Source organism: Cardiocondyla obscurior, linkage group LG04 (genome assembly GCF_019399895.1).
Source record: "Cardiocondyla obscurior isolate alpha-2009 linkage group LG04, Cobs3.1, whole genome shotgun sequence".
NCBI lineage: Eukaryota > Metazoa > Arthropoda > Insecta > Hymenoptera > Formicidae > Cardiocondyla > Cardiocondyla obscurior.
The window spans coordinates 10,292,434-10,305,603 of NC_091867.1; the positions used below are offsets into that span (position 1 = coordinate 10,292,434).

At 32.3% G+C, this 13,170-nt stretch overlaps 1 protein-coding gene across 13 annotated transcripts in view; it reads right to left on the reverse strand.

Annotated features, from left to right (window-relative positions):
* Positions 1-13,170, reverse strand: part of LOC139101815 (histone-lysine N-methyltransferase 2C) — a 31,682-nt gene that overhangs the window by 14,858 nt on the left and 3,654 nt on the right. For 4 of the 13 annotated variants that reach the window (XM_070655245.1, XM_070655243.1, XM_070655244.1 and 1 more), the window contains exons 10-26: positions 12,156-12,642; positions 11,635-11,899; positions 10,012-11,466; positions 9,661-9,822; positions 9,429-9,555; positions 9,088-9,302; positions 8,761-8,885; positions 6,643-6,894; positions 4,429-4,564; positions 4,231-4,334; positions 3,403-4,015; positions 3,086-3,262; positions 2,514-2,723; positions 2,086-2,367; positions 1,406-1,891; positions 1,045-1,232; positions 50-187 (exon numbers count right to left, since the gene is read on the reverse strand). In XM_070655245.1, coding sequence (XP_070511346.1) covers positions 50-187; positions 1,045-1,232; positions 1,406-1,891; positions 2,086-2,367; positions 2,514-2,723; positions 3,086-3,262; positions 3,403-4,015; positions 4,231-4,334; positions 4,429-4,564; positions 6,643-6,894; positions 8,761-8,885; positions 9,088-9,302; positions 9,429-9,555; positions 9,661-9,822; positions 10,012-11,466; positions 11,635-11,899; positions 12,156-12,642 — 5,422 coding nt within the window. Of the gene's footprint in view, positions 1-49; positions 188-1,044; positions 1,233-1,405; positions 1,892-2,085; positions 2,368-2,513; positions 2,724-3,085; positions 3,263-3,402; positions 4,016-4,230; positions 4,335-4,428; positions 4,565-6,216; positions 6,895-8,760; positions 8,886-9,087; positions 9,303-9,428; positions 9,556-9,660; positions 9,823-10,011; positions 11,467-11,634; positions 11,900-12,155; positions 12,643-13,170 lie in introns of all 13 variants that reach the window. The other 9 variants (XM_070655250.1, XM_070655249.1, XM_070655248.1 and 6 more) reach the window with 6 other exon arrangements.

Sequence of the window (13,170 nt, forward strand, 5' to 3'; positions counted from 1 at the left end):
CATTTACGTTCTTGTATCATTGTTAAAGGATGCCCCAAATCTCGCTCACCTGCAGAAGCAAAGGTCTCCGGTGAGGATGCGGTAATACGGGTCCCATCGGCGGACCCGCCACCGGTACTTGGTGCCCCGTCATATGAACTGAGGGCCGCATACCTCGCCCACCACCACCACCCGGACATAGTCCCATCTAGACATGCACCAACACCAAATGCAAATTGCAAACTTGCACACTCAGGCCAAAAAAAAACACCAGCAGTTTTTTTACCACATATTTTCATTGCCATTTAAACATTTTCTAAATAGTGTATTTAAGCTTTTCTTTTACTTTGCTAAATAATTTATTAATACTTATTACTGTAGTTATTAAAAATTATTTTATATAACATACTTTCACATATTATACACACTTCATGAGCGACTTTCACATAAATGATTTGTAAATAAAATTACAACATAATATTTCTCAACACTTCTAAGAATATTTATTACCCCAAAAATGCAGCTTAATAAATTATGCAAAGTTACTTTGATACTGCATAGCCGCGCAAAATATTTTTGAAATAAATTCAGCAAATGTGCGAAACTGATTTACACATATATTATTCATGCAATGATGTTTTGTTAATCGTATATTATAGAATGGTAACAAACTATATCATGTAATAAATTATTTATTAATAGATTCTAAAATAAAGTATTAAAATATTAATTTGTTATTATAGAAATATCAGTATTTAGTTAATTTTATTTACTTTTGTAAATTTTCCTTATAAATCTTTTATTTTTTACATACATACGTACGCACGCATACACACGTACACACTCACACAAACGCAAAAAAAAGTAAGATCTAACATTATGATTTTTTTTTTCAGGCAGTTAGTAAAATTATTTTTCAACTAAAATAATACGTTATATGTAAATTTAATTTATATATATATTTTTTTTTACTTAAAATTTATTTGATTCTTCTCTGTATAAAAAAAACTAAGTATCAAAGCGAGGCATAAATTTAAAAAGAAAGATATGAACATCGATACTTACTTGAATTGGTCCAGGATATGGCGGTGGAGGTCCTGGATAAGGAGGCGGCGGTGGCGGTGGCGGCGGCGGCGGCGGCGGAGGAGCCAGTGGCATCCTGGGACCAATCATATGATTTACAGCGACTACTCTGCCCGGCATATTTGGTACCGCCGCCGCAACTCGCATGCCCAACCGTTGTTGTTGCGAGACTATAATAAAAACACGTGTTAAATATTAACAATAGATATTAAATACTCATATAAAACGTGTAATATAAATTTTTTATTCACAGATATTATTTTATATAAAATAAAAGTAAAAAAATAAAATATTTTAATTCCAACAGGTGCGAATAACGCATTGTGTTAAGTTTTAAATTTACCTTGTATATGTGCCTGCGATAGTCTCTGCGGATGTCCAGGAAAATTCGATGGATAACTTACAGTTACTGTATTTGTGGAAGTTACCACTCCAACCGCCCCATCCGGTGAAAGCAGCCTTGTTCCTGGCGCGATCAATCGACCCATTGCCGCCGCTTGTTGCACTTGTTGATGCATCTGTTGCTGCACTACTTGGGCTTGCATTGTCTGCGACGTCGATTGCGGTGATGTCATGGTCGGTACATTAGAATTTTCTGTCAAAGTCAAACTCGTGCTCGTCGAACAGGAATCAGTAATTTCGGAGGACGGGCCAGTCAAATCTGGCTTTTGTTCTTCGTCTCTGGTTTCCTTTTTTTGCTTATCGTCTTTGGAATCAACTTCAACTTGTTCGAGATCCAAATCAAGAATATTAGATTTCTCTCCACCCGCGATTGTGTCCAATTCAGGATCCGCATATTCCAAAATATTGAAGTCCGCTCCAATTTCAGCTTGAAGAATAAATTTATTTTAAAATTTGACGTTAATTTATAGAGTGATAAGTAACTTACTTATATTTAATTCTTGTTTAAAAATAAATTAATTTAATTTTCTGTTTAATTATAACTGTTCTATTTTATTTTTAAATTTTATTCTCATTCTATATTTCTATTAAAAACGCATGTACACATAAATGAAAACTTACCGAGCAATTCGTCATCGTCATCTGCTAGATCTAATATTGCACTTACTCCCTCGACTTCAACCATTGGACCGGCTCCTTCTTGCTCCAATTTTTCCAATTCAGCCGTCACATTGTCGGGGATTTCAGATGCTTCTGAAGTAGTAGCTCCTGCGGTCTCGCTTATAGTTGTGGGAGCGAGTGGTGCTCGGACCATCGCAGAAGCTGTATTCAACATGCGAATACCTTGGTTTAAATTATCCTGCGCCGTCCGCGCAACACGCTGATTTTGCGTTTGATTTACATCTAAAAATGATATAAAAAATTCTTATTAACTTTGATTTATAAACTTTTATATTTTTATATTTTTAAAACAATGAAACTTTCCCATAATTTAAATTACAATTTATTAAAAGTAATATTAAACATTTTTAAAGATTTTTTTAACTTACCTGTAAATCTTTGTTGTTGCAAAATGTCATAAGGTTCAGAAATAGCGTTTCTCACTGTCGGCAATCGTGTTTGGAGATTTTGAGTTGCCTGGAAATGCTGTTGAGTAGGTATATTGGTAGCTACTTGAGGTCTATTCTGCAGTAGCGTCCTTGCACGATGATCAATCGGATTTTGAATATTGCCTGCTACAGGATGTCGCGAGTTTATTCCTAAATTCATATCATATCATATACGAAAACTTCACATAAAAATTAAGATTTTTAGATAAGATTTTACACAAAAGATAATAATATAATAAAAAAGTTTTGTAAAAATATTTTAGTCTAGAATAATTAATATTATATACAGAGAGAATCATAATGAATGAAAGTAAATTGTCACCGACCGAGTGCTCCGTATATATCATTACACAGTGTTAATTAAAGTTTAGTTTGTAACTGCTTCTATCCATTATGATTCACTCTGTAGATATTGTACGTACGTATATGTAAAAATTTTTCGTTAAAAAAACACACGCTTTGTGATATTTAATATATTAAAATGTTAACAAATAAAAATATTATGTGCATACCAATGGAGTTTCTTATTAAGACGTTTGGTTGAGTGGGCATTCTTGGCCTAACTATGCCTGGCGGAAGTGGATGTCTAAATGTACCTTCGCTAGAGTTGTTTTGTACTTGAGAATGTTGAAGCTGTACGTGACCTGCTTCAAATTGCGGTTGATTGTTCTCCGTATTATTTTGTCCATCTAAATTGTAAATGTAATTAAAACATTTAAAATGCAGTTTTAATTAAATTTTGGTTTAAAATTAAAAAAATATAGCTTATTTTTATATTAATAAAATTGCAAATTTATTTATATTATATATTTAAAGAACCAAAGCATACCTTGAACCCAGTTAGCGCCGACTTCAATCTTTTTATTAAACTGTTGCCTTTGTAATAAATCTCTCAACTGCCTATTAACTTCCGGTTGTTGACCAAAAGCTACCTCTTGTTCCTGAGGTGGCCGAGGAGTTTCAGAACCTCTGGGCGATGGAAAACCAGATGCGACGGGGACAGATGTGGGAGTAACAGGTGGTTGGCTGTAAGGATCAGGAGTTCGCGATGTTGCAGGGGAAGGAGGAGGAGGAGCATAAACAGGAGGTCGCGGAGGATTAAAGACGGGAGTACGAGGTGTACCTGGCGTTTGAGGCGATGAATAAGGAGAAACAGGAGTCGAGACATTGCCCTCAAAGCGCTGGAAATGTGACTCTTGAGAAGGTTGAGACGAAGCAGGAGACTGTGGAAAATCATGAGGTGACTGAGGTGCCTGCGGTGAGAAAGGAGATGGTGGTTGAGGAAATCCAGGACGTATTCCTCGGCAAGGAGCTTGGGCAGGCAGACGTACCATAGTTTGATGATGAGGAGACTGTGGTGTGAGACTACGAGGAGCCTTGAGTGAAGGCGTAGCAAAAGTACTTCGAGAAGGAGAGGCTAGGGAAGTTAGCTGATTTGTATCCTGCATCAAAATTAAAAAATTAGTATTAAAAATAAATTAAAATTAACGTTACATTATTTTATTTTATACTTTTAAAGTTTTTAAGCAATTTATAAATATATTACAGTTTAAAGTTCACGTAATTTGTATTTAATTTATGCAACAAATACTTAAAAACTTTTTTTTTATTATTAAGTTTTGAATATTTAAATATAAAAAAAAATAGATAGACTTACTTGCGCCGTAGAAACGTGTAATTGTGCTGTTAATGCAGGTGTAGTATCGTTATTAAGTTGAGGTGTAGTTTCTTCGCTAATTTGTCTCTGTACTCTGGCGATTGCTTTTAACGTAAGAGAAATATATTGCAATTAAGTATAAAAGAATTATAAAATAATACTACAAAACTATAATAAAATTTAATATAACAAACGTACCATGTATGCGTTGCTCATGGATAACTTGTTGCTGCAAATTTGCTTGTTGTTGACGAAAGGCTTGAAGCTGTTTCCATTGTTTTTCCTGTTCAGCTTCTCTCGTAGTTCGATCTCTGTTTGATAATCTATCTTGTTCCTGTCAAAGACCAATTTTATATAATTTTTAAGTTATTCCTTAAAAAAAAAGTCATTACATTTACGATGAGTCCTTTTCAAACCCTTATAGCAACAATTATATTAGTAAAAAAATTGCAATAAAATTAATTATTAATAATAATATTATTAACTTTACTACGCACGTTCAACAAAATTTATTAAATGTATATTTTAAAGCTTTACAATATTTTATCAAGAAATCAATTCTAAAATGTAATGACTTTTTCTTTTAAAGTACAGTTAAATATAAAGCACTAATAACAATCAGCCAATAAAATGTAATCATGTACATAATGTTGGCCAAAAATCTGAAAGAAATATTCAGAAAAATTAAGAAATAAATATTCACTTTCTTAATCCTACATAATTTTTTTAAATATAAAAAATAAATATATTTTCAAACTTTTGGCCGTATGTTGCATAAAACACCTTTTTGAAATTAACGACAACAATGTACAACTAAATTAATAATTAGCAAACTCTTGTAAATCTCATTTTTGTGCAAATAATAACCAGTCACCATATATTAATTTAAAGAGATTAATTAATATTAGTACATTTACACGTACGCGTGCGCGTAATAATTAACTCATTTTAATCACAATAAAAGAAAATATAAAACACCTTAAACATCACAATCTCATCGAAAGTTAACGCGATAATTTACAATTCATGCATTAATGTTAAATTTCAGTAGTTTTACATAACAAAATACAAATATAATAAGACATCTGTTACGTACGTAAAGTATACTACATCTATTTCGTAATAATAAATTTCTAAAGCCATTTAAAAATAAAAATTTTAATCCATAATACTGCAATAATTTACTAATAATTTTTAATGGAAAATATTTAAAATTTAGATTACTCCTTATTCTTTTTCTTTTTTTATTTCTTCGGAATATATTTTTCTATCTTATTTTGTCTTTCGTAGTATAATTCAAGTTTTAAAACAGATAAAAAAAAAAGAGAATGCTTAATTTTATGAATTATATATGTACTAATTGTTTTATTGGGAAAGGAAAAATCTGAAAGAATATAAACAAAATTAATACTAAGCTACTGCATAACCATTATAGTACACTCATTTTATCAATCACCCATAACAACATTAAAAATAAAAAAAAACGTAAGCATTATCAATGGATTCAAAGGATAAGAAATGAATAATGATTTACGAATTAGGATCATAAGGGATAAAAATAACAGGATTGATGAAAAAATATGCTACTATTCTTGAACATGCTACTGAATTACAACGACTTGACAAAAAAAGTTCAACAATTAAAAATATATTTCAAATTTAATCGCATTTAATTGAAATAAATTTAAACGAAAAAAAAAAAAAGAAATTAAAAAATTGTAAATGCATAATGTAATTTAACAAATAATAAAAAAGAAAAAAAAATTAATTAAACTTTTTATAGAGCAAACAATGACAATAATATTGAATAAAAATATAATATGATTAAAATATCAACCATCTATAGCTTTGTAATATAAAACACGCATTTAACAACCTCTGTTCATAATATTTTAAATAAAATACATATATATGTATTACAGAGAAAACACTAAGTCTCGATCAGATGCAAGAAGAAAGGCAAGAAAACACTACAGAGGCTCTCACCATAATGTTATTCGGGTGGTGGTGATGGTGGTGGTGGTGGTGATGGTTCTGTACGGGAGGCACAGTGTGAACAATTGCAGTGGGTGGTGGTGGCGGAGGTGGAGGGTCGTAGTGCTCCTGGTTGAGGACGGACGAAAGGGTGCTCATGATCTCGGACGGAGTGAGTACTCGGATCTGATGCTGATCTACGCTACTGCTTCCGCCGCCGCTATTAACGACAATTGAGGGTGGACGTTGCTGGAGGGATTGCTGCCCTTCACCCGAATTGTTGCAATGAGTTAAAGTAGAGGAAGAAGACGTAGAAGAAGACGACAAAGGGGTTGAAGAAGCCGGTGTTGTGCAAGATTGCAAGGCGGATGACTGTAGGTTTCTAGGAGCTTCGGGAGAAAGGGAAGGGCTGGGCGGGGTTCCCTGCACCCCACACACCTCCTGATGCTGATTGTTGCCAGTTGATGTCATTCCGGTGGTCAACATTCCCGATTGTTTCTCCATGGGCCTCAAACCCTGCTGTTGCTGTTGTTGAGCCGTCATAACGGCGGGTTTGGTGATGATGGTGGTCATGGCGGTGGTGGTAGTAGTAGTAGTGGTGTTGATATTGATGGTGGTGGTATTGGTGGTGGTTATATTGGTAGTGATGATAGTATTGGTGGTGCTTGGTGGTGGTGTCTCCTTGGAGAGCTGTCGGATCAACACCGAGCGGTTCGCAGTCACACGATGCGATATACACATGAGGATATCTCACATAAAGCAATCTTACATATTTTTTAACATTGCTCCGTTTTTAATTTGCATCAAAATTTACTTATACGTATAAATGAAGTAAGTATTATATAAAAAAAATTTTTTTCTTAATACTTCTGTTTTTTTTTTCTATTTAGATCGTAATAATTACAAGTTTTTTAATATATATAATAAAACAGCGTATTAAAATAAATTTTAAAGCTTTATAAGAAATATCCTGTATGTAAAAAATGATATAATGGGCCCGAACGAGGCGAGATAAAAGTAGGTCGTACTCGAGATGAAATTTTGATTATTAACATATATTAGACTCTGCTTTATATTTACGAAACACATAAAAGCAAGGTATATGTATATGGATTTTTTGGATTCCAAATTTACGGATCTACGAACTCGTGAATTTGCAAGGATTCTTATTGGATATATCTAAGCACTATGTTGTGCCAATTGTGGTTGTAAATATTACATATCTAATTCTAATTTATAAAATAGCGACAAGAATGGATAACAGGATTCATTCATCTACACATAAATTAATAAATTTGTAGATTATGAGTTTATAAATTAATTTTTTGTAGATCCACATCTAAACACATGCAGATTTATAAATTGAATTTATATCGATCTTAAATTTTAATAATTAAATTATGCCAATTTTGCAAATAAAACATTCTTTTTTTTAATAAAGCTTTTTAAACATTTAACACATTCATAAATTTTTTTTTTTTAATTTTATTCACAAAACATACTGGCATATTTTGATCAGTAAAATTTAAGACATTATATAAAGTTTCACTTTTTCTTAAATCTTTGCCTATACTTGCAAATATTGTTATGAATATGTCCGTTCTTAAATATAGTTATAATTTTTTAACGTAGGATATAAAATTTAAAAGATTTTCCTTCATTTGGGCCCACTATATAAAGACCCATTCATTTTTTATTCTACCTATTTTCGAGCGTGAGTGGAATCTATTTATATCGTTAAAAGCTTATATTATATCTCACAAAAAATATTTAAAGAAAAATTTAGTATCTAAAATAATTTTAGATAATAAACAATTCAATAAAAATTTTTATCTAACTTTTTCTTTTTTATACTTTATAAAAATATTGCGATAAAGCTTACATTGAGAGTAATTTTATATCAGTTTATTCTATTTCAGTTATTCACCAAAATAAAATTTACGTTTTAATGAAATTAATACACATATTAATGTAAACTAAAATCTTTCTTATTTTTAAAATTATTTTAATTTCTTATTTAATTGTAATTATTACTTCTAACTATTATTTTATGTCGTTTAAAGGCCGATTGTTCCAACTTTTCGGTAACTTATCTAACAGATAAATACACATCTGTCGCTATCTTTCTTTCTAAATAAATAAAGATACGTAGTGTATTACCTGTCAGATAAAGTTACGAAAAAGTAGGAACAAACAATCTGGATCTACAGCCGAAACGAACACATATAATTAAAATATACTCCAATTTTCAGAAAAAATAAATATTATTTTGGTTTTAGTTAACCATTAATACTGATAAAAACCTTAAAGTTCACGATAGAAACATAATTTACGACACACATAACTATCGAGCTGTTAGTCTCACTTAAGTGTTAGCACAAGACACGCTCGAGGACAAAAACCCCAATAAAAGAATGTCTAAAGATATGGATTATCGTAATAAATTATCGCGCTTTTCTTAGCCATAAATTCTGACTAAAGAGTTAACGCATGAAAACAAATGCAATAATTAAAATCCATATTTGTTCTTGTTTCTATAATATAAAAATCAATTACCTGTTGCGTCTTCTTCATGCGAACCGAGGCACGATTGTCCCGAGCTTTAGCCACATACGGAGCTCTTTTGTCAGATGGAAGTGCTCGCCACGTCTTTAGGATTTGTTTGCATCTTTCAGGCCACACTTTATAAAATAAAAATATTCGTTAATATAACAATCTTATAAAATATAATATTTAATTTTAATTTTTAATTGTATTAATAAAATTTAAAAAATATTGAAAAGTAAATTAATGAAATTTTGTAGGATTCATCCTGAATAGAAAACTGAATAACCGGGTAAGAGTTTTTTAAATTGATATTGGAATAATTTAAAAAACTCATACCTGGATATTCAGTTTTCCATTCAGGATGAACCATATTAGCATAGAGAACCGCGGATTTTGTTGCTGCAGTACCCAATGCTTCATCAGATTCCATTTTCAGATTTCCTTTTTGGGTATACGAAATAGTAGCACTGCCTGCTGGAGCATTTCCTTCGTCCTCGGGATTTACCCACGGACTAGGTGGCTCCGAAAATGCCGGACTAAACTGCGGACTACTGAAATATTAAAAAATAATATATGGTTATAAAAGTAAAAATTAATATAAAAATACATATGCATAAATTTCATTATATATCATTTTTACATCAATTTTTATATTTTTTAAATATATTTATCCTTACTTGCTATATTCAGAGTGATATGGTGAAGGCGGTGGAAAACTCATTGGAGAATTTAAGTTCGATTGGCCAGCCGAAGGCAGAGTGCCGGGTATTTGAGGTCTTGCTAAAGGCATTGCTGTTGGAATACCTATAAAACAATAATTATTTTAGTTTATCGTCATTTAAATTCTAGTCGTAAATTAAAGGATTTTAGTTATTTTATTTAATTATTAATATATTTAGTATACATTACCCGGATGAGGGGAGGGTGAAACTAAAGGAGTTGTAGACGACGAAGGATGCGAAGTTTGAGCTTGAACGGAAAATACCGATGATTCCTGAGATTCCTGAGATTCATCAGTCAAAACACCTTTAAATATTTCCTCGATGTCTTTACTATCCATATTCGGTAATCCTTAAAAAAAATAATTAAAAATATTTAATTAACCATAATCTAATATTTTTTAAGCTAATAAAATCTTAAACGTTATATGATAATTTTCAATATTTATTGTATTTCTTTATTATCTAATTTTTCTTATTAATTATAAATTCTTAATTATCTAATATCTATAATAAGTAATATTTAATTAAAATTGCTCACCTGTATCTCTAACCATCGATTCCAAATTAAAATGTGGACTGAGAATATCTGTTAATTCATCTTTACTTCCTCCTTGTGCATCATCTAACTCGTCTAATGCTTCGCTTGCTTTTGCTAAATCTTCATCGTTTTCATTCATTATGGTATTTACTAGATCGCTATCTAATAAATCACCGGAAATTGGCAAAATATCTCGAAGTGCTTCAGTATCACTCCCGTCATCTTCTACATTTTCTTCTCTTTTGATTTGTTCAGAAGTAATTTTGTCGTCTTCTTTTTCTTGTTTTGCTTTAACTTGTTCCATTACCTTTAATTCATCTTGAGACAACTGAATTGTATTAGCATTTTCAGGAACTTTGTGTTCTTCTTCAGATTCGCTACTACTTTCAAGATCTTTTTCTTTTGTTGTATCCATTAAATCCTTTCCAAAAAACGCTTCTTGCATGTAAATAGGAAAACATTCTGCCAGTTTTGTTTTCGGCTTTCTTCTTTGAGGTTTTCTTCGAGGTTTATCATCTGCCATTCCCATAATTGAAGATTCACCAGGCTTTTCAGTATCTCCTTCTTCATCTTTATCCTTTCTTGTTCTTAATCTAACAATAAATCCTCCAATTCCTAATTTTTGCAAATTTCTTTGACGCTTTCTTCGTAAAACAGGAAGTCCGTTTTCCGAAGTGCAAATACTGAAACCCTCAGGAGCAGGTTGGTTCCATACCATACCTTCTTTTAACACTGTTTCTTGTTCATCTTTGACATCTATCAACTCTAATTTATTATTTTCCTCTAAAGAATTATCTAAACTTCCTCCAGCGACCACAGATTCAATAGTCGCCATAATATCGGCTTCTTTATCTACCATTTGAGGTTGTTTTCTTTTCTTTTTTCTTGTTTGCTGATGTTCAGCAGTTAACGATTTGATATGATTCATCCCAGCTTCGGAAAGATATACTCCTTCCACTAAATATTGTTGCGAGGAAGTTTTAAACAATTCCGTACTCCGGTTTAGAGGTGGAGAAGACGACCGAGCGAATTTCGAGGAAGGTTTAGAAACAAGATGAGGTGGGGGAATATCTCTAGGACGACAGAGAAGGCAAACATAGCCTTCTTCGGCGCAGCGTTCGGCCTCAGCTTCACTTTTAATTGCATCGCAATCACAATGAAGCCATCTTTCACACTGTACACATTGAATTATGAGATCACCTTCCTGATAAGTTTTTTGGCAAGCTACGCAAGCGGTATGAGAAGCACAGGGTCCACACTGGGTATAATTTTTTTGCCAAGATGAATTAAAGCCGGGATCGTTGGATCCACAAGTTTGACACTGCGCACACCATTTGCATTTCCAGGTACCGTGCGGCACATATTCCAAGGGTGGATCCATACAATAAATATGATAGCTGATATCGCAGTCGTCACAAAGGATCAAGCGGCCTTCGTCATTTCGTTCACCACAGCCTTAAACATAAAATATGTTATTAATACTGGAATATCAAATAAAACACTTTTAAATTAATCAAGGTTACAATCAAGCAAAATGTTTTATAATTTATTAATTTTTGCAGCTTTTTTGCAGTATTTCATAAATTAAAATATATAGGTTACATATTTTAATTTTTTTAATACCTTCACAAACGGTACAGTCGAGACATCGCCAACCCTTTTGTAAAATGACCTTGGTAATTTTAACGCCAGCACAATACGGATGATAACACTGACCGCATTGCACACACGCGATCAAACATCCCTCCTGATCCATACCGATCGAACCGCACATCACACAAATATCTTGAGTCAAAACAAATTTATCCTTTGCCGAGCAAAGAATTAACCTGTTTTCACCCCCAAGCTGTTCTTCTTCCTTTGATTGAGACGAATCCGGATTTGGACTCTTTAATTTTAAAAATTAAATATAAAAATAATATAGAATTTTTTTTTCATAATACTAATATTATAAAGCGCGCGTTATTTGTTCTTTTTTTTAAAGAAAACTTTTTAACTTTTAATAATTTTTAACAATAAACTACGGACGTATTTTATATGGAAAAAGCGGCAATAATGAATTCCATTCGATTTAGCATGGCTTTTTAAAGATAGGATATATATGACAGGATGTATATTCTAATTTTATTAAAATTATCGCATACCTGCAAGCCCACTTCGGGCACTCCATAAAATCCTCTCATCTTTCCCTTGGGCCCTCTTTTTCTTCCAAACTCAGTCATCTTTTGTCTCTTCTGATAACCAAGTTTTCCGATACCTTTGGGCCTACCAATAACCCCACCGCTAATTCCTAACCTTTTCTTCGCGATCTTGGTGGCACAAAAAGGTTTTCCTTTTCCTAATCCAACAGAATAAAGTGCCTCTTCAGAACAACCACTTGGATAATCTAGCTCGGACGATTCGCCGTCAAGGCTCTCTTGAGAAGCACTCAGACTTTGATCGCCATCATCAATGCTGTCTTTTCGTCTAGCCACCATGGCAACGCTTTTACAATGCAGACAGATGTACTCATAATCCGACTTCACTTCCTTACGCTGCTGATAAGTAAGCGGGTCAGCTTCAGGATCACATGTGCCATGTACAAATTTTTTGCATGCGTGACATTGGACCATTTCGCGATACGCTGCAGCTCTGAAAAAAGCAATAAATTTAATAAACGGAAACAATAAGAATAAAGAGTGTAATGATAAAATATAATGAAATACATAATACGGCGATTAAACTTTCAATTAAAAAAAAATTAAAAATAATTATATAAGTAGTTTAATATTGAAGATTGGAAAACCTTGTAAATCACTCTAATCGAAATATTAGAATACTCATATCAAAATAATGATACTATTAATAAAATAATATAATATATTGTTACGCACGTGTTCGGTTCGCATTCTCTCTCTCTCTCTCTCTCTCTCTCTCTCTCTCTCTCTCTCTCTCATTCCCTCCCTCTTCCTCTTTCTCTCTCTCGCTCTCTCATACTCGCGCACGTCACTCGCACTCGCAAAATAATCAAACTCATTTAGAAAAATTTATTATTGTTACGCCCACTGCGGACGTAACAATATAGTAACAAATTTGTAACAAAACATTCTATAATTTAAGAAACTAATTACATTTTATAGTTTTAACTCTATTAAAAAAAAAAAAAAAATACAAGATATT